The sequence below is a fragment of the Solanum tuberosum genome, unplaced genomic scaffold (genome assembly GCF_000226075.1).
Source record: "Solanum tuberosum cultivar DM 1-3 516 R44 unplaced genomic scaffold, SolTub_3.0 scf00116, whole genome shotgun sequence".
NCBI classification, from domain to species: Eukaryota; Viridiplantae; Streptophyta; class Magnoliopsida; order Solanales; family Solanaceae; genus Solanum; species Solanum tuberosum.
Genome location: NW_006239040.1, coordinates 1,018,352 through 1,038,172, shown reverse-complemented (window position 1 = coordinate 1,038,172; position 19,821 = coordinate 1,018,352). Strand labels below are relative to the sequence as shown.

Here is a 19,821-nt window from a genome sequence, read left to right as displayed (position 1 = left end):
TTTTTTTTTTTTTTTTTTTTTTTTTTTTTTGGGTTTTCTAGGATTACAAGGGGAAGATTGTTGACATTAGAGAAGAAATTTTAAGAAAAAGAAGAGCAGGAAAGCTGCCTGGTGACACTACTTCTGCCTTAAAAGCTTGGTGGAAATCACATTCCAAGTGGCCTTATCCCACAGTAAGTACTACTATACACATTAAGTTGCGAGTTTGAACCGTGGAATTAGCTATTGATGTTGGTGTCAGTCATCAGTTAGGCAGCCCACATTATGCACCTTCTTGGGGCACGTGCAAATGTAGACATTAAGTTACGGGATCGATAGACTAGCACTTGAAATTATTATTGACGTAGAATTTAGTAATCATATTAAAGTTCAAATCTTGAATTCGTTTATGTTTCAAGGTGCAACCTTTCAGTATACCATAATTTGTTTTATTGTTAACTAAAGAATTTAACACATAATTTATGTAAGATCTGTTAGATGTTAAGCGTACTTAGGACGTACAGTCGGGCACTTAGGACACAACTCTCACAGAACTAAGCCCCACACATGAGTCTTAGGGCGTCTTGTTAGAGCTCTCCCCCGGGGAAAGTCCCAACACTACGTGAATATGAAATGCTTCGTGCATCGAACTGTCTTATTTTAGTGCATAAAACTTAACTTTCTTGTTGTTTATGTTACTTAAATATAGGAGGAAGATAAAGCAAAATTAGTGAAAGATACAGGATTGCAATTAAAACAAGTCAATAATTGGTTCATTAACCAAAGGAAAAGAAATTGGCACTCTACTCCATCATCATCTTCTACACAAAAAAGCAAACGCAAAAGGTAGATTAATTTACTAATTAATTAATTATTGTTACTCCAAATAATATATTTTACTAACTTTATCCTAATATCTTGGTAAAAAATATATAGTGCAGGTGAAAAATCAAGAAATGATCACTTTACATGACAGGGAGAAGTGAGAACATCATGTATTAAGGGGAACTTAAAAGAATATGTTTGATATGACGAAAGTCATTTTCTGTTCTGTAAAATACTTTCGATGTTCGATTAGTGAGACGGATTTTCAACTTATAAGTTGCGAGTGCATGTTCATTCAATGTCTCAAATTTAGACTTTATATGTATATATACAAAAGTCGGATGAACTTAAAGTGTTAGATTTTGATTTTAAAATGGTTGTTGTTTTGATGTGCTATACTTTTGTCTATCGAAAATCTAATATTTGAAGCTCTTTAGATTTTTATAGCGATCTCAAATTTTTAGTAATAATTGAGTTCATAGTAATTAAATATTCAGTAAATTTCTTAATATATTAATATAAAGTCTGAATAAAAGTTACTAGGGTTCACAATTTCACATGAATCAATAAACAACCCTCTAGCTCCGTCCAATCAAAGACACATCCATGGATTTAAACTTGATGAACTTGAATCGAGATTCCACCACAACTCTTCTAATTTATTGGAACGAAAAATTCATTGCTTATACGTATTTGATGAAATTTATTTACATAGAATCCAAGTAAAAACTTCCGAACGATAAGTACTCTTTTATCTTTTATTTTTAATAGGGAGTATTTTACCCTCAATATGTAATTTGTGATACAAATTTCAATTTAATCGAACTTCAATACCAGAGTGGAAAACAATAAAAAAGAAGATAGTACTCTAATTATATTAATAACATTTTCAATACTTTTAAAATAAAAAAGTGTCACAAACCATTTTTGCTCTGTTTTTGAGCAATAACAGGGACAGCGAACCTAGCTGAGAAATTACACAAAAGCCCATCTTCTTCCACACGAGCTCCATCATCAAAATTCAGAGCATAACTCTGAGCATCATACTGAAATTGAGCTTTCGATTTCTTCGAATTACGATTCATTTTTCTTAATAAATTCTTCAATATCACCAGCCATGACTCTCTGTGCTCTGTTTCATGGTCTTGTAGGAGAGATCTGCTGTGAACTTCATTACCTTTGCCCCAATTGAAACAGGAAAACTTTAAACAACTACACAATCCACATCCAGTTGGAGAAGATGATGAATCGTAGTAGTAATTAGGAATTTCGGTTTCTTGTTTGGAATCGGTAATGGGAATATAACTATTCATGATACTCTTGTTTTTTTTTCTTACTCAGAAGTTTCGAGTTCAATTTCTGATTTCGAGCACTGAATGAGAAATCAAAAATATGTATGAAAGGTGTGTGAAGACGGAGTATATATATATGTCTGCTTTTAATCAAAAGTCTTGCGTTTGGACCAAGAGGGCGGGCTTTTGAATCAATTGAATTCAAAATGAATATCGAATATGGAATGAAAACGAGAAATAATATGTTTGTATGTGTTGGGAGGAGAGTGGGTGAAAGAGGAGAATGATGGGAATTTGAGAATTGGTGAGTGTTTACTTATATTGTATTTGTTTGTGCGTGTGGGATGTGTGTGTGAAGGGATAAAAAGGAGGTGAGAAGAGGAAAAGTGGTTTGCAAATTAAAGGAAGATTTAAGAAATATTAAACCAATAGGAATAAAAGGAAGGTTCCTTCTTTTAAAAAAAATAAAAATTAAATAAATAAAATCTATTGTGCCATTTACTTTAGCAAAAAAAAAAACCTAATTGGAAAAGGATAGTTGTTTTAACTTTTTTATATCCACATAAATAAGAAAAAAATGTGTGTAAGTCGGAAAAAAATATTATTTGGTCCGGAGAAATAGGTTAAAAATTGATATACACATAGCCAAATTATAGTTGAAAAGTCTATAACAAATGAATTTCATTGTTATAAAGGAATGAATAAAATTTCCTCGTTAAATTAAAGATCTCAAATTTAATTTTAAATCATAGAAGAATAATTTTTTACTCCTTTTTTTTTTTTTTGGGTTTGACTTAGATTATGACTAGAATAGATATATTATTTTGTAGTATAATTAAATATATAAAGCACTTCCTAACAAAAATGATTTTATATCTAGAGAGACTTCAATCGAAACTTCTGATTAAGAATGTATACCGTGTGGCCGGCAAAAAAATATCTTATCAGTTAGGTATAGTAATTACCACAAGTCTTCAAAGCAAAGAAGAATTAAAACAGCGTTGACAGTATTCGTGTCTACAACGTGTGGAATGATAAATGAGTGTATGGTGCATTTCATTAATTAATTTTTTGCATTCATGTTGACGTGACATATTAATATTTTCTTGAAAAATAATATAAGAGATATAAAACCCTTGTATTGTTGACAATTTTATTTATGATTTAGATAATGTTTTTAATTTTTTTATTAATGTGTTTGAGTGAAGCTAGCCGGGTGGAGGGGTCTAATTATAATTAGGTTTCTTGTTAATATGGATATTGAAATAATAGTAATTATCAAATATGATGAAAAATATTTGCTAGTAATAATATTTAAAAATTTATTTGTCATATTCAACATCCTATTGGCAACTCATGATGCTGACTTAGTTCTCACTTCCATTAAAGTAGTGTATATGCTAGCTATTCTTTTGTGTCATCTTCCTTATCTATAACTTTTCTTTCCCCCCTTTTTACCAACATAAACTAATATCTTGAGATCTTATCAAAAAGTATGAGTCATAAAAGAGTCATATTCTTATCCAAATAGAGGTTCTACTATGATTTTATATATTAAATAGATTGTTGTATAGAGTGGAGTGTCAAAGTCTCATATTGAGCAAATACATGTTGCGAAAATAAGAATGCTAAAGTGTGTGGTTATACTAAGAGCATACGATTAGAAATTAAAATATTTGGAATAAGGTGAGAGAAAAGTGAATTTAAGATGATTTGAATATGTAAAGAAAAGATGCGTAAATGCACTAGTGAGGAGGTGCAAGAGGTTGTTTATGGAGGGTATGTGAAGAGGCAAGGGTAGACAAAAAAATAATATTAGGGAGAGGTGATAAGACAGAATATAACGCAACTTCAAATTACTGATAGCATGATCTTTGATGGGAAAGTGTGGAGAACACATACTAGGGTAGAATGTTAGTAGATAGTGTAGTGTTGTCTTGCTTAGGATAGTTGATGCTTGCCAGCATACTAATTGTATTACTGTAATTCTTGTTTTTGATATTCATCAATATTTATTATTGTTTTTGATAATCTATTCAAATATATTGTGTATTGTATTTCGATTGTTGCACTATTTTATTGTTGTTGTTGCTCTATTCTGATAGATTTTGTATTGTTTTCTTGTGACATGTTATATTTTCTTCGTTATATTTCGTATTCATATTGATGAATTATTATATCTCAATGAGCATTGGGGAGTCTCTTATTAGTGCTTTCTAACGAGAGATATTTCATGTTCAAAGCTTGAACGCGAGATTTTTTTTATTAAAAATGAAGGAATACTTAAAATCGAACACGCCTCTATGGTTTCTCTACTATGAAGATGAAATACAATGCAAATAGAAATTTTCAAAACCAAAATTCAGTCTCTGAGTTCTGATTTCTTTCTCCCCTAAATTAGAGGTAAAAATGATTTGCGATAGAGTGATAAATATTCTTCAATTCTTAATTTGAATTAAACTCTCAGGTCTTAAGTATTTAGGATGGAGCATTTTCTCTCATAGCCTCGAGTTTGAGCTTTGAATATGAGCTCATTGAAGCATTTTATCTCAGTCTCGAATTTGACCTCTGAATATGAGCTCATTGAAGCATTTTATCTCATAATCTCAAGTTTGAGCTCTGAATATAAGTTCGGCAAAAGATTTCAAATTAAGACCTGAATATGAACTCGTATTTAGTATGGAGCATTTTATCTCATAGCCTCGAGTTTGAGCTTTGAATATGAGCTCATTGAAGCATTTTATCTCATAGTCTCGAATTTGAGCTCTGAATATGAGCTCATTAAAGCATTTTATCTCATAATCTCGAGTTTGAGCTCTGAATATAAGTTCGGCGAAAAAATTTCTCCCATAGTCTAGAGTTTGAGCTCAGAATATGAGCTCGTCAGAAGCGTTTTTACCTCCAAAGTGGGAAATCCCGTCCCAAATAATAAGCATAGCAACGCAAAGAAAACAGAGAAACAGCGAAAAAAGGCAAGAATTTTAAGATTATAAATCTATGTACAGAATCAAACTCAACTGTAATTTCATCTCTATAAAGAAAAAAAGCAACAAAAAAGAGTAAAATTACCACACAAAAGCACTTAACTTGCAGCAGCTACTTCCCTCACTGGCATGGATTTCACCGGCGGCGAAGGAGGAAGTCGAGAAGAGAAATTCCTCAAAGGAGCAATTTCTGCATTATCATCATCAAATCCATCTTCAAAATTCAGCGAATAACTCATCGGATCGTAACGGAACACAGTAGAAGCGTGTCTTTTGTGCCGATTCGATCCAGTTCCGACGAAATTCAGAACGTTTAACACCTTATCCTTCAATTTCGGAAGGTTACTAGGTTCATCGTTGTTGACCCAAATCAGCGCCGGATTCTCATCGGACGATGACGGCGGCGGCGGCGGAGGACGGCGGTGAGGGAAGCAACAGGAGAAACAGAGGGAGTTTTTGAGCTTCTGCTTGAGAGATGGAGGTGAAGTAGATATGGAGAAATCATCGTTTTCGTCCATTGGAGCTGAGAATTGAGAGTGAAATTGGCGAAGAAAATTTGGGGATTTTACATAGAAAAAGACGAAAAGGGACAAATTGACCTGTTTTGGTTCCCACTGTTTTGTTAACAAACTTTGTGTGTATATCCTTATCTGCGGCTATTCACAAGTGGTATTGTATATACTGGATCCGTTCTAAAATAGTTGTTCACGTTTCGATTTTTGAAAATCAATTGAATTAATTCGGATATTTAAAAATTATACTTATAAATTGTAATATACAGAACAAGATGAATGTATCATTTGCTTGGACCAATTTAGGATTATGTGTGATCAGAGGCGGATTCAAAATTTCAATTAAGAAGTATCAAAATATAAAATTGTAAATTCATATAGAAGCCAAGAAATATTAATATGTAATATATATGTAGGGGTGTTTGTGGTTCGGTTTGGATCGGTTATTGATTAAAACCAAACCAAACCAATCTAGTCGGTTTTTTAAATTTCTAAAACCAAACCAAACGAAAAAAATAACCGTCAGTTTGGTTCGGTTTGATTTAGTTTTTCTGGTTTATTCGGTTTGAAGTAATAATTTCTTTATGAGGAAGTACATATCTCGATAGACATAAACCCTAGTACATGAACAATCCACAAAAAAACTATTGTCGGTTCAATTAAGCTATTAAGTGATACTAGAGTTATCATTATACGAACAAAGTGATTCAATTAGGAGAAAGTGTGACTATTTTATGTGAAGATTGATAGGTAAAGATTAATGGATTTTGATGGATTTAGACTTAAGATTGTTATAGTTGGGTTTGAGAACATGGTAGAGTAAAGACTTTAGTTAATTAAAATTTAACAAAATATTTATATTTTATTTATGAATAATATATAAATAACTATAAAATTTATATATCTAATTTATCGGTTCAATTTGGTTATTTTTGTTGTTGTTTTTTAGTAAAATCAAAGCCAAACCAAATAATATCGGTTTTCAAAATTTAAAACCAAACCAAACCAATTATCGATTTTTTAATCAGTTTGATTCGGATTGCGGTTCGGTTTGATTTTTTAACCATAACCATGAACAACCCTATATATATGTATAAAAATAATTTTATTCTAACAACACAATGTAATTTTTTAAAGAGGTGTCGATCGTTACCCCTGTGGCTCCGCCATTGTGTGTGACAACCTAATGCAATTGCCTTGTGGTCATAGGTTCCATTCAAAGTGTTAGTGTCATGGCTCAAGTCTAATGCAAATTGTCCTTGTTGTAGAATGGAAATCTTTGATCGTAATCTTTTCTATATCGTATCAATATTATATATCAAAAGATCGATAAACGTTTTAACTAATCCACAAGGCGTCTATACTATAAAAGGTTTTGAATTTTCTTTTATGAAAAGAACAAAATAGTTAGTGTGCAACAATACATAATACATTCAATCAAATGCAGGTTAAAAAAATATTTTACCAGAAATTATTATATCTTATACATCACACCAAACGACTTTTATATTGTTTTCTCAATGAGTATATCAAATCTAAATGTGACAAATAAAACTAATAAGTATGTCAAATCTAAATGTGACAAATAAAATTAAACGGAGGAAGTAATTCCTAACATATCTTAAGGGCTAATTACTTTTAAATTAGGAAATGATTATTTGAACCCGTTTGACTCTTGAAAAATATTAAATTCATAAGTTTTGAGCTCATAATTATATTTTAAACCAATATTCAAACTTCAAAAACAAATATAAAAAGGTAATAAAACTATAAATAGAAAAAAAAAATATTTCACCCAAATTTCATAAGGCTAATTACATTATATTCCTACTCTTTTTTAAATTACAAAAATCGCTTAAAATTAAGGATTTCTGATACATCACGTTTTGATTTCAGATATACATCGCGTCCCGATACATTACCTTTTGTTGATGCAAGACACATCTATCTCAAAACATCGATCAATATCCTGATACATTACCGTTGTTGATACAAGACACACCTATCTCTATAGATCGCATAAAAGTGATTTATCTGGGAATAGTCAGAGTAGAATCTTTTGTATTTTTTCAAATTGTAGAATTTTTTAAAGAATATAATAAAATAAGTCGGGTATTTTAGTAACATTTTTAAAAAAAATAAAAAAAATACCTAGGTGGATTTTGGGGTGGGTGGGAGTGGGGTGGGGTGGGATTTGCATTTCGCCATTTCCTGGGAGGTTCCCGGGAAGACAGTCAAAACTCCCAAATTCTTCTTTCCTTAATTTGTACGACATAGACTAATTTAGAATGTTTAGATCTGAACAAACATTTTAAAAAGAAGAAGAAGAGGAAAATTCAAAATCCCTTTGGATAATTTCTTGTTCTTGTTCTTCTTTCTCAGTAAATCTTGGCCTGTACATAAACCCCATATACAGATTGACTCAAATTACATACAAAGATTTGATTTTGAATGTATGAGATTGTAAAAACATGATGGAACTCAAGCCCCTTAATTCAGTTCCACCTGTAAAGCCACCGCCAGGTCACAATCTCTTCCCAACACTCAATCCACCAGAAAAGACTCTAACTTTCCACAAATTTTTGGTCCTTTTCCTTACTTTTATAGCATATGCAGCTTTACATGCCTCTAGGAAACCACCTAGTATAGTAAAATCAGTTCTTGGCCCTGAGATCAAAGCTCATAATGGTACAGATAGCACCATTGTTGCAACTGGATGGGCCCCATTTGAAGGTGCTAGTGGGCCACATCGTTTAGGGGAGCTTGATCTTGCATTCTTGTTAGCATATTCAATTGGGATGTATTTTGCTGGACATATTGGTGATAATATTGATTTGAGGATTTTTTTGACTGTTGGAATGTTGGGTAGTGGGGTTTTGGTGATTGCTTTTGGTTTAGGTTATTTTCTTGATGTGCATTGGCTTGGTTTTTTCTTAATTGTTCAGATTTTGTGTGGGCTTTTTCAGTCTATTGGGTGGCCTTGTGTTGTGGCTGTGATGGGAAATTGGTTTGGGAAGGCTAAGAGGGGTTTGATAATGGGAGTGTGGAATTCAAATACCTCTATTGGTAATATTATAGGTTCTCTAGTTGCCTCATCTGTGTTGAGTTTTGGTTGGGGTTGGTCTTTTGTATTGCCTGGCTTATTCATTTTGGTTGTGGCAGCTTTGGTTTACATGTTTCTTGTAGTGAGCCCTGATCACATTGGTCTTGAATTGACTTCGAAGGAGATTGAGATGAATGTGGAGGGAGTTGCATTGGTGGGCTCGGAGACGGGTGAAGTGGAAGAGGAGGGAGTTGTGGAACCCGAAATGGAGGGTGCTGGTGCAATCGGGTTCTTACAAGCCTGGAGGTTACCAGGCGTGGCACCGTTTGCGTTTTGCTTGTTTTTCTCCAAGCTAGTGGCTTACACATTTTTGTATTGGTTGCCCTTCTACTTAAGGCAAACAGGTACTTATTTCGCAGAACTTTTACTGGAAAAACTACTTCTTTTGTGGTATGTGATTAAGTTTAGGATTGTTTCCTTTTTGCTTCTTGTTGTAAAACACTGCCGTCCTGTTTTCTATGTGAATAACTTGACTTGAATGATTGGAACTTGTTACTTTGCACTTACATTGGAGTAGTTGAGAGTTAAAGACACATATGGTTGTTGCATTCCACAGTATGTTCATTTGCTTCTGCTAGAACGAGAATAGAGGTCGCAAAGCCTTTGCCTGGGCATTTGAAACAGTTATGATGTTCAAAATTAGACCTTAATTTATTGATTTAATATAACTATTAACATGTAATTGCTTTGTTTATGAGTGAAGTACTCCCTGTTCTATGTTGATAACCCAAACAAACGTTCGTTCAGATGTCCAGTTGTGTAAAATTTTAATCTCCGTTTCAGCCACTCCTACCATGGGTTGCATGCTTAAAATTTTGTTGTTATTGCAGTTGTTGCTGGTGTGCAGCTGTCTCACAAAAATGCTGGGATCCTTTCGACAGTTTTTGATATTGGAGGAGTCATTGGAGGGGTTTTGGCAGGAGTCACATCCGATATAATTGAAGCTCGTGGGGTTACTTCCATTGTGTTCTTGTTGTTATCCATACCTTCTCTTCTTTTCTATCGCATATATGGGAGTGTATCTATGTTTACGAACATTGCTTTGATGCTCATTTCTGGTGCACTTGTCAATGGTCCTTACTCCCTTATTACCACAGCAGTTTCAGCAGATCTTGGTACTCAGAGCCTGATAAAGGGGAACTCTCGTGCATTAGCTACGGTGAGTGCAATTATAGATGGTACTGGTTCAGTAGGGGCAGCTCTCGGGCCACTTTTAGCTGGATATATTTCAACAAGAGGATGGAACAGTGTGTTTGTTATGCTAGTTCTTTCAATATTCATTGCAAGCCTATTTTTAATCCCTATCGTGAAAAATGAGATTAAAGGAAAGCTGAACGAAGGGAAATGGCTTTGGATCAGCGCATTTAAAAGGTGATTCAGAACCTCTCGAAGGTAAGCCTACGAATACCTCTTTTTGAATATGAAAATGGCTCAGGATTTGAACCTTTGAAGTAGTGCAGCAGCTCCTATTCTTTTGTATAGATTCTTAAAGATCTCTATAGAGGAGTTCAACAGTAGACTCGCGAAGCTGTTATTCTTGTATGTCCTTTTCTGGATATCTCATTTTAGCGATACACATTTCACAGAACAGTGAATACTTGTTATATTATTCTGTACTATTCAGCTGACTTCGAGTATCATTTTTGTGCCTTTTTGCGTTTCTTGTAGCATGAGATGGATGTGTTTCTGTTCCGTTGAAACATATTAATGAAAGAAATTTATGTTGATGTATAATCTGAAACCTCATAGGTGCTGGTACATTATTACTTTACATGTTGCTACATTCAATTGTGATCTGAATGTGTTAAACGAACTAGTAAGCACTAAATCAAATCGATAAACTTCAAAACCGAATCGATAACCAATAAGTCAAATCGATAAACTTCAAAATCGAATCGATCGATATGCAGCCCTACTATTGTGCTTATAAAGCGCATGCATGGAGATTCTGTCTGTCGAAGATTTAAAAATCTTTAAGTGGAGGAGAGAAAGAATGCATGCATGGAGATTTTGGCTGTCGGAGATTCAAGAATCTATGAGGGAAGGAGAGAGAAGGCACATGGTCAAAGATGCTTGCTGGCTATACACATGTAAGCAGATCACTGTTATGTTGTTCGAACTCTAAAAAAAGTTGCCACACCATGTGCAAAAGTACTTTCGGAGGATCAAACACGCACATCCCCAAGACAACAGAAAGTATGAAAGTCATTTATCAAGGTTATTACCAACAAGATATTTAGTGTTTCAAACAAGTTGAGGTCAACTATATTAACGGGTTGTGATAGACTGACATCCAACACAAAACTAGAATCATATAATTGCTTTAACAATGAAGTAGTATATAACTATATATTAATCAATGATAATCTAAAGTTTATGCTACCAGAAGCTGAATTTTAAATGTGTGCCCTTTCAGTAAAGGGTGCATACAATTGAAGAATGAATTATTTACAAATTTTTGGTTCAATGGCTTGCTCATTTCTCCCTCAAGCTTTTATTCCATCTGCTTCAGTTCTAAATTGGAACATTACAAGGTCTACCTCAGAGATAGTTTACAAAGTCGAATTCGTTCTCAACTGCTGCCATAGTTAAATTTTTTGTACGCGATAGCTCTACCCTTCGAGTAAAGATTTCAGATTCTGAAGCCCCTCGGCAGAGATACACTTCCTGATTCTTGATCTTTGGAATACGATAGGTGGTGGTGGCTCGGAATGAAAGCATACCATGACTACTGTTAAGTTGTCTATGGCACCGCGTTTTTTGGCCTCGTCTACTATTTCCTTGCAGCATAATTTCACATTGTTGTGCTCTTGCAGTCTCCTCCGGGCAAAATCCACTGCATTTTGGTTTCTGAAAACATCCCAAATTCCATCACTGCCGATGATCAGGAACTCGTCCTCCTTAGTCAGCGTAAGCAGTTTTAGTTCAGGTTCAGCACTCAATGGACCACCTTTATCAACTTCCTTCAGTCCCTTGATGTGCCAGTTACCCAGTGCTCGGGTCACACCCAACTGTCCATTCAAATAGCCATCATCGACAAATCCACCCAAGGACTCAACACGTGTTCTTTCATTGACACAACAAGGTCTGTGATCCTTTGACATTTCTATAGCCAGTCCACCTCGAGAGAGAACAGCTCGACAGTCACCGGCATTTGCCACGAGTAATGATCTGCCAATCAGATAATAGTACAGAAAGATAAGAACTAATACTAGACACTGATCTGTAGTTCAATGAAGATAAATTTGTAAGGATAAAGAATGAATGAAACCAACAAAATTCCCTACTTGAAGAACGATACAACTCAATAAGTCAGCGTATGGAGTTATCGGTATTTACTCAGATATGTGATATGGAGAAACTAAAGAAAGCTTAAAAAATACTAAGACAACACGCTGGTTGATTGAACCTATGTTGCTCAGACTCTTCAAAAATACTGTCGATTGTGTATCGGATCCTCCAAAACTATGCACATTTGGAGGATCCAACATGGGTTCAGCAGCATTTTTGGAGGGTCCGAGCAACGTAGTATTGGACTATAAATGAGAAAATAGTGAAGTATGACGAGGTCAATATGCAGGGACTGTTACCTTCCAAATATCATAGCAGTGAGTGCAGTTGTGCCTGAGGACAAGGCAGAATCGAGGGAGCATGAATTGGCAAAAGCAGCATCGGTCTCCAAAAAAGATTTACTGACCACTTTTTCGAGCTTCAAAGGGAAATCTGCATCCTCTACGATGATTCTTGGTAAGCAGTCGCGTACAAATAGTGCTGCTCCCGTTCCACCATGTCCATCAAAGACCTGTCACTAAAACCATTTGCATCAGAGGTCGAAGAATATCGAATACTAGATATGCTACAAATTTGTAGAAAGCTTGGCTTATTACATCTTTTGAGTTCTCCTCCATCTCTCCTATGGAAATCCTATTCTATATAAAGGCGAAAAGTGATTCTCAATTAAAAACTAGTAAAGTATTAGACAATATGTTTGGTCCTAAATGGGTAACTAATAAGATAAGTTTTGTACACCTGCAGGTCCAAGTATGAGCTCCTATGCCACACGGCCACATAGGTAAAGATGCTGAGTGTACTGAGCTCAAGCAGCTTCATTTTCGAACACTGTGACAAGTATAAACTACAATGTCTCATGGTTTTTGTGATTCTCTGGTGTGGTTGGTTGGACTACAATTCTAAATAATTATGGTATCTTTTTGGCTTCTATTTTATGTGAGCAGGGGTCATGATCGGGTATGCAAGATTTGAGAACTCTAGATCATCAGTCATCACTAATGCTTTTTATATAGTTATATTTGATTATTATTACAAATCTTGCGCTATTTTGCAATGGCAGAATACCTAACCCTCTCAAGTCTCACACCACCCCCACTCAAACTTGGCAGAGATTATTAATTGCACATCTAAACTATTCATTGTCCTAATTCTCCCCTGGATTTGGCTATTTCATAGCATTTACCCCGAAATTCTTTTTATCAATACGACAAGCAAATCTTATAGTGAGTAAAGAACAAATGCACATACTAGTAAATTGAGTAAATATTCAAGTACAAAAGCTCGTGATGCTCAATGAGTTTAAAGAACTTACTCCATAGAAGGAGATAGCTTCCTCACCACTAATACTATGACCAAAGTTCTTAGCCATGTCTGCAATACAGATGTGAGTATCTTCCATATCATGACGGCCTCCAATATCAGACCACTCTCCGGACCTAAGAGTTGGGAGGAATTTATTGTAGAGTATATGCTGACGGTCTGCAATAGTCGTATCCTCAGATATACTTTCCATCTGAAGAACAAAGGAAAGAACTTAATTGTAAGGTAATGAATAAGTTCATAGGCATGTCACAATCAGCTTAAATGTTATACTGCTGTTCAAGTGAACTTTCTATTTAGAAACGAAGCTAAAAAGAGTTATTTCAGCAAACAGTACAGAAGGAGCATAGGGACATGAAGGTGTGATACTACTCAACTATGTTGCTCGGACTTTCCAAAAGTGCTGCTGCACTGTGTCGGATCATCCAAAAATACACTACTTTTGGAAGATCCGACACACATCTGATGTTATTTTTGAAGAGTTCATGCAACATAACTACAATCATCATCAAGAATTTCCATCTATGAATAACTTTTTACCAGAAAGACAAATAACACTGTATAAACAGATGAAAAAAACTACCAAATCCCACACTTCACCGGAAGAAAGAATCCCGAGAAGTGAAAATTACAAAAGATAAACACCCATAATTAATAAATAGACTATCTAAGAAAAGTTGACAAAATCAAAAAGGAAAAGAGAAAGAGAAATCAAGAAAAAGACATGTTGAGGATAGCAAATAGTAGAGGAACATGAAAGCCCCAAGCCAGCATAATAACAAAAGATAATTGAGAACACAATTATTGTTCCTTCAAAGTACATCTCCGATAGTAACTACACCTTAAAAGAAGAAGAAAAATCAAATCTTGCAAGATTATTGAACAAAATCCCAAATTGACCAATTTCATTATGACTAACAGCTCTCAACATCCACTTGCAAACCCAAAAAAAGCATAATTACAGCAAGAAGTACACCTCAATCTATACTAGTTAAGAGTCAGCTATATCAACCCTTTATATCCATATACCAGAAAACAACTTAAATGTTGCAAGATTATTGAAAATTATTTCCAAATGGACCTCAACATTCATTTTCGAACCAAAAACATCTCTAAATCATAATTCTAAATAAGCTGAAGTCAACTATATGAATCCTATCTATTGATATACCATAAAAAGATTATGTCTTGCAAGCTTATTGAAAAGATCCCAAATTAATTACACTAACAAGTAACACCTCTCTCTTTCTTTTGAGCCGAGCGTCTATAAAAAACAACCCTCCCCACAAAAATAGAGGTAAGTCCTAGGTACATCCTACCCTCCTCAGATCAGAAATATCCTCTCTACCCCACAAAGGTAGAGATGTAAGGTCTGTTGCATCCTACCTACCCAGATCACACTTGTGAGATTATACGGGATATGTTGTTGTTATAAACAAGTAACACCTCTCAACATCCACATGCAAACTAACTGGGGGAGCCAAAATTCTCACTAAAAGTATTCATAATATAAAAAAGTAAGCACACGAAGAGATCAAGTGAATTCAACATCTACCACATATACACAACAACACTATGCTTCAATCCCAAACAAGTTAGGGATGACTATATGAATCATCACTTCTTCATTTAAGCTCATTTCATACATACATAAGAAAAAGTAAACACATGAAGAGATCAAGGGAATTCAACATCTACCACATATAAACAACAACAACATCTATGCTTCAATCCCAAACAAGTTAGAGATCAGCTATATGAATCCTCACTTCTTCATTTAAGCTCATTTCATATATACATAAAAAAAATTGACCTTTAGTGTAAACAGGGATTCACATGAACCCCTTGTACCCCTAACTCCACCCAACCCAACAAAACTTAGCCCAACAGGTAAAAGAGATAAAATAAACACTAATACCTAAAAAAAATGGAAAATTACTACATAACACGTATATGATTAATAAAACAGATCCTTACTGGGAATGAATTTCTCATCACAGCATAGCTAGAAGATGAGTTTTTTTCAAATTTCTCTTTATGGATATTTGGGAATTCACTTTCTATTTGTAAAGATCTGATCTTTTCACTGCAATCAGTCTTGGAAATGTCCAAATTCTCCATATCCTCACTCACTTCCTCTGAATCTTGCACACACATTACTGTTTATACCAGTTTTAACAGGAAAAAAAATGGTATATATATTTTTTTTCTCTTTATTTTCTGCAAGTTGTTAGGTGATAAAAAGTTGCTGAAAGCTTTGTAAAGGAATAGAGAATATCAAGAATTGAAATTTCGATGAGAAGATTCTTGGAATATGTAAAGGGGTCAGCTGGAAATTGATAAATCAAGATTATATATAACTCTGTATAATATAATGTGTATATATATAATACATACAATTATTACAATATAGAAGAGAGACAATGAAAACTTGAGAAGTTTCCAGAATTATTATTTTTTCAAGAAAAAAGTGGGGTGTATTACTGTGAGAAAGCAATGAAACAGGGGCTTTCCTATTTGTTTTTGAGGTTTTTAGGTGTATTTTTTTTTTCCTCTTTTAATTTTTGTTGGTTAGTATACTTTTTCTACTTTATGGGAAGCTTTGGGGGTGCTAGTGGGTTTTTTTCCCTATAATTATAATTGGCATAATATAATAAGTTAAATTTGACTTTAACTTATAACTAAGTATTGCAATTTTGACAATATAAATTTAGATATTTTAATTTGATTTCGATTGATAATTAAATATTTTATTTTGATTTATTAGTGTTTTGTGAATGTCCGACGTTGAACGTGACACATAAATTTTGAGAGTGTTTAGATGATCATTTTGTAAGTTATAGTGTTTACTTGACGGAGTGAAAACGAATTGAGATATCTAGTTGAAATATTTACTTGTCACTTGAGATCAGATTTGAGTGTCTATTTATATATTATACGAATGTTATTAGTCATTATCAAACTTAGAAAAGGAATAGAACAAAAAAAGAAATATTATTCTCGATTGTCATCTATATATATCATGCTAATGTGTGATATAGTATTGATCAAAATTCATTAATCACTTCACTATAGTAATTTAGTTGATTTAGTGTAAACTTCTAATTATATTAATGTATAATTATACTTATTGTTATATTTGATACCATGTCCTTATAGTCAGTTATCTTTTCGAACAATTTTGTTATGCTTAACTCTCTATTTTTATAATATAGAAATAAAATTTATATTGTTTTTTTCGACTCTACTTATAAAATTACGCAACTTGTTTACAATCAATATACTTGAGTTACACTAAAGGTAATTCTTTGATTGATAAAAGAGCAAGGAAATGACTCATAGATTCCACTTTTAATTTCATGAACCAAACATCTATTGAAAAATGTATATCAACTAAATATAACAGAACACATATTTAAGTATATATTGTTATATATATATATATATATATATATATAAATTAATGCAACTCTAGAAATGAAAGAGTAGAAAATAAAAAAATAAGAAAAAAATGGGGAAAAGAGTAATGGGATGGTATACCTAACTTAATGATATACATTTATGATATATGAAACACGTGGTAATATTAAATTCCATATAAAAAAAATTAGCTTTTCAATTGAGTGATTGTCAACTTACTATTATTCATAAATAATTAATGCCACATTTATATCCACATAATAAACGTGTCAAAGAAAAAAGTTCATTTGTTTTCTTTTTGGAAAGGAGAGCTATGACAAATCAAATTTACATAAAAAAAAAAAGTAGTACTATATTATTATTCTACTACTCCCTTAATATTATTTTTTCGTTTGGAACAAAATTCTTTAATGTTTGAGTTAATTTTTGAGGTTGAATAAGCTATAATCTTCATTTTTTTTCACATAGTAATAATTAGATCTTGACACATACTATTTATATTGCACTAATGTTGAACCTCTCATGTGTATAGCTCTAAGGATGTTCGATGGTTTAATTAGAAAATTCACATAGATAAAGTGTAATATTTATTTATATATAGTTATCGTCATGTATGATTTTCACATGATCGTATTTAGTACTTGAACAATTTTATTGCCTAAATTAGATTAAATAATTATTTTTTCGCTCTTTTTTTTTTTGTTACGAAATAATTACAAACTTACAAATCATTAACCTAATTAAGAGTAACGTGAACTTAGAAAAGTTGGTACGTATACACAACCTATATAACTTAAATTTATATTTATCAAAATGAAAAATAATAAAGCTGTTGGAGACAAGTAATGTTGCCCTTATTAAAAGTAAAAATGATTGATTAAGAGTCAAAGTTTGCTAATTAGTCAGTGTGAAAGCAATTAGATATGATGTAACATAAGATTTTCTCCATATTTATACATGGGAAATTAATTATATTATTGGGCCACGAATTTGGAAAGTGATGTAATTATGTATTTTTATATAACTTGGTATAAAAAGGAAGAGATTACGATATTTATTTATTTTTTCTTTTGATGATGCAAGAAAATGACATTAGATATTTTTGTAACCATAAAGGAAAAGATAGTGAAGCACTTTAGTATTCTAATCTTTGAAACCACACTCGAGGTCGCGGTGGTGGAGTATTAAATATTTCTTTATTTTTTAGATATAAATCTCATATATTGAGTTTTTGATATGAAATTGTTATTATCATGGAATATTTTATATTCAATGTGAGATTTCTTGACGCGGAATTGAATTTAGCCTGTGGCTATATTACGGGGAATGAACATCGAGTGGGAAACAAAAATAAACTAAAAAATATGATAGAGTGATTATTAAGTACTTTTTTATTCTTAATTAGAGATTTCGAATTAAAATTTTAGAGTGGATTTACAGTATGATTTTTTTACGCCAATTCAAATTAGTTCAATCAAAGTAAATATCGAACACTGAATAATTTTTTTTAAAAAAAAATCTAATCTTGAAAAATAGGAAAAACGAAATTTTTTTTTGTCATGTTAGATGGTCCATAGCCTAGGCTGTTTTGATTGATGTCTACACAACAAAGAAAGACTAAAAGAAAGGTGTGGATTCCTTTCTCTCATTCCCTTTTTTTAAAAAAATGATTTAATTATCATTTTGAGGAATCAAAACATTTTTTCTTAATTGCGATTAAGATTAAATGTAAACACTAATTTATAGTATTTTATATAATTTTAGATGTATAATTATATCTAAACTATACAATATCTTTATCGTAGTATACACAGAAAATGAGTCGTGTGACCTTCGTGCATCAAACTTTGTCACCTCTATTTTCATGCCATGTGACATTCTTTTCTTTTAATTTCTTTCAAAATGAATAATACTTTTTAAATAATATAATTTTAAATTTTTTATTTTATTTTTAATAACATACTTTTATTTATAGCAACAAACATATTGTAAATTGTTAAATAACATTACATAATATTTTTTTAAGAGAAGTATTGGAAACACCATTAAACTAGGAACGCATTATTAATTTCATTTCTAAATTATTAATAGCCTTAAAAATATTTCTCTACTTAATTAACTAAACTTAAATATACCCCGATTTTTTTTTAAAATTAGGAGCAAAGTCCAAATCAAGGAGTTTCCATTGCTATGGGAATTTAGTCAGCCCATTAATAAATAGTACAAGAATCTCTTTTTGTTGCATTAAATTGGGGTGAATGGTGGAAAATGTAGGTGATGGAACTTGACGTGGCCCAATTTTTGTCCAATTATTTTGTGTATTTATAACCAAATATATATAAAGCTAGAATATCAAACAAAAAAATAGAGTTATTATATAATTTCATTTATTTCTTTTGTGACCTTTTGGCTTTAAGGTTTCTATCACAGATTCTATGGTGTCTTTCATCATCTTACATATTCTATATACAACTTACATATGGTCTCTTCTTCTTTTTTACCAAAAATTGTGAAGTTGGTGAATATTGATATAATTCGTACAAATTAACAATGTTAAAGTAACTTTCATAATAGGAAATGAAGGTTCATGTGTAAGATAATACTCGTTTCGTTCTATTTTATATGATTTAGTTTAATTTTGCGTGGAGTTTAAAAAACAAAAAGATTTTTAAAATTTGTGGTCTAAAATGAGTGATAGATGTTTGTACAACTATAAATCATTTCATTAAGAGTAAAATAGATATTTTGAAGTTAAATTAGTACTAAATATAGAAATGTATCATTTTTTTTATAACGGACCAAAAAGAAAAATTAGTCATATAAATTGAGACAAGAAAATATTATATTTTGAGTCACAAAACACGATCATTTTACGCCCTTGTTAAGTAAACAGTAAGAGGTATCAAATAAGCAGATTGAATTGAATTCAAAAATGTCAAAATAGATTAAGTTAAAAAATAGACGATGCTTGAGCTGAAACGAATTGGACCGAAATGAAATAAAAATTAGGTTAAAACCCAAACCCTCAAAGTGACTATGACAGTGTCACAAGCAATAGTATAAGAGCATGACCCCCCAACCCACCCTCCACCCCA

The 19,821-nt window shown here is 32.5% G+C and overlaps 5 protein-coding genes across 6 annotated transcripts in view; 2 read left to right on the top strand and 3 right to left on the bottom strand.

The window, feature by feature from the left end:
- Positions 1-1,240, top strand: part of LOC102584843 (homeobox protein knotted-1-like LET12) — a 4,075-nt gene extending 2,835 nt beyond the window's left edge. Inside the window, exons 4-6 of one of the 2 annotated variants that reach the window (XM_006350006.2) lie at positions 42-173; positions 689-825; positions 916-1,240. In XM_006350006.2, coding sequence (XP_006350068.1) covers positions 42-173; positions 689-825; positions 916-952 — 306 coding nt within the window. In that variant the 3' untranslated portion in view covers positions 953-1,240. The remainder of the gene's footprint in view (positions 1-41; positions 174-688; positions 826-915) is intronic. The other variant, XM_006350007.2, reaches the window with a different exon arrangement.
- A 478-nt stretch (positions 1,241-1,718) lies between these two features.
- On the bottom strand, positions 1,719-2,117 carry LOC107061083 (uncharacterized). The gene has a single exon (XM_015309825.1). The coding sequence runs from the start codon at positions 2,115-2,117 to the stop codon at positions 1,719-1,721; it is 399 nt and encodes a 132-aa protein (XP_015165311.1).
- A 2,936-nt stretch (positions 2,118-5,053) lies between these two features.
- LOC102584514 (uncharacterized) lies at positions 5,054-5,753 on the bottom strand. Its single transcript, XM_006350005.2, has one exon. It carries the CDS (start codon positions 5,596-5,598, stop codon positions 5,179-5,181), a length of 420 nt encoding a protein of 139 aa, XP_006350067.1. The 5' UTR covers positions 5,599-5,753; the 3' UTR covers positions 5,054-5,178.
- A 2,037-nt stretch (positions 5,754-7,790) lies between these two features.
- On the top strand, positions 7,791-10,422 carry LOC102584176 (putative glycerol-3-phosphate transporter 5). Its single transcript, XM_006350004.2, has 2 exons — positions 7,791-9,039; positions 9,526-10,422. Exons 1-2 carry the CDS (start codon positions 8,064-8,066, stop codon positions 10,068-10,070), a joined length of 1,521 nt encoding a protein of 506 aa, XP_006350066.1. The 5' UTR covers positions 7,791-8,063; the 3' UTR covers positions 10,071-10,422.
- Positions 10,423-11,023: 601 nt separating this feature from the next.
- Positions 11,024-15,677, bottom strand: LOC102583857 (probable protein phosphatase 2C 27). The gene is made up of 4 exons (XM_006350003.2): positions 15,284-15,677; positions 13,299-13,499; positions 12,286-12,497; positions 11,024-11,866 (listed from the first exon to the last, which is right to left on the bottom strand). The coding sequence occupies exons 1-4, from the start codon at positions 15,461-15,463 to the stop codon at positions 11,308-11,310; spliced, it is 1,152 nt and encodes a 383-aa protein (XP_006350065.1). The 5' UTR covers positions 15,464-15,677; the 3' UTR covers positions 11,024-11,307.
- Positions 15,678-19,821: the final 4,144 nt, after the last annotated feature.

Bases quoted from the DNA above. Each gene is read 5' to 3' on its own strand.
- LOC107061083 (XM_015309825.1), bottom strand. From the start codon at position 2,117: ATGAATAGTTATATTCCCATTACCGATTCCAAACAAGAAACCGAAATT.
- LOC102583857 (XM_006350003.2), bottom strand. From the start codon at position 15,463: ATGTGTGTGCAAGATTCAGAGGAAGTGAGTGAGGATATGGAGAATTTG. The intron at 13,500-15,283 runs GTAAGGATCTGT...TTTGTTCTTCAG, and splicing joins TGATGAGAAATTCATTCCCA to ATGGAAAGTATATCTGAGGA. The intron at 12,498-13,298 runs GTAAGTTCTTTA...TTTTAGTGACAG, and splicing joins AAGCTATCTCCTTCTATGGA to GTCTTTGATGGACATGGTGG.
- LOC102584176 (XM_006350004.2), top strand. From the start codon at position 8,064: ATGATGGAACTCAAGCCCCTTAATTCAGTTCCACCTGTAAAGCCACCG. The intron at 9,040-9,525 runs GTACTTATTTCG...TTGTTATTGCAG, and splicing joins CTTCTACTTAAGGCAAACAG to TTGTTGCTGGTGTGCAGCTG.
- LOC102584514 (XM_006350005.2), bottom strand. From the start codon at position 5,598: ATGGACGAAAACGATGATTTCTCCATATCTACTTCACCTCCATCTCTC.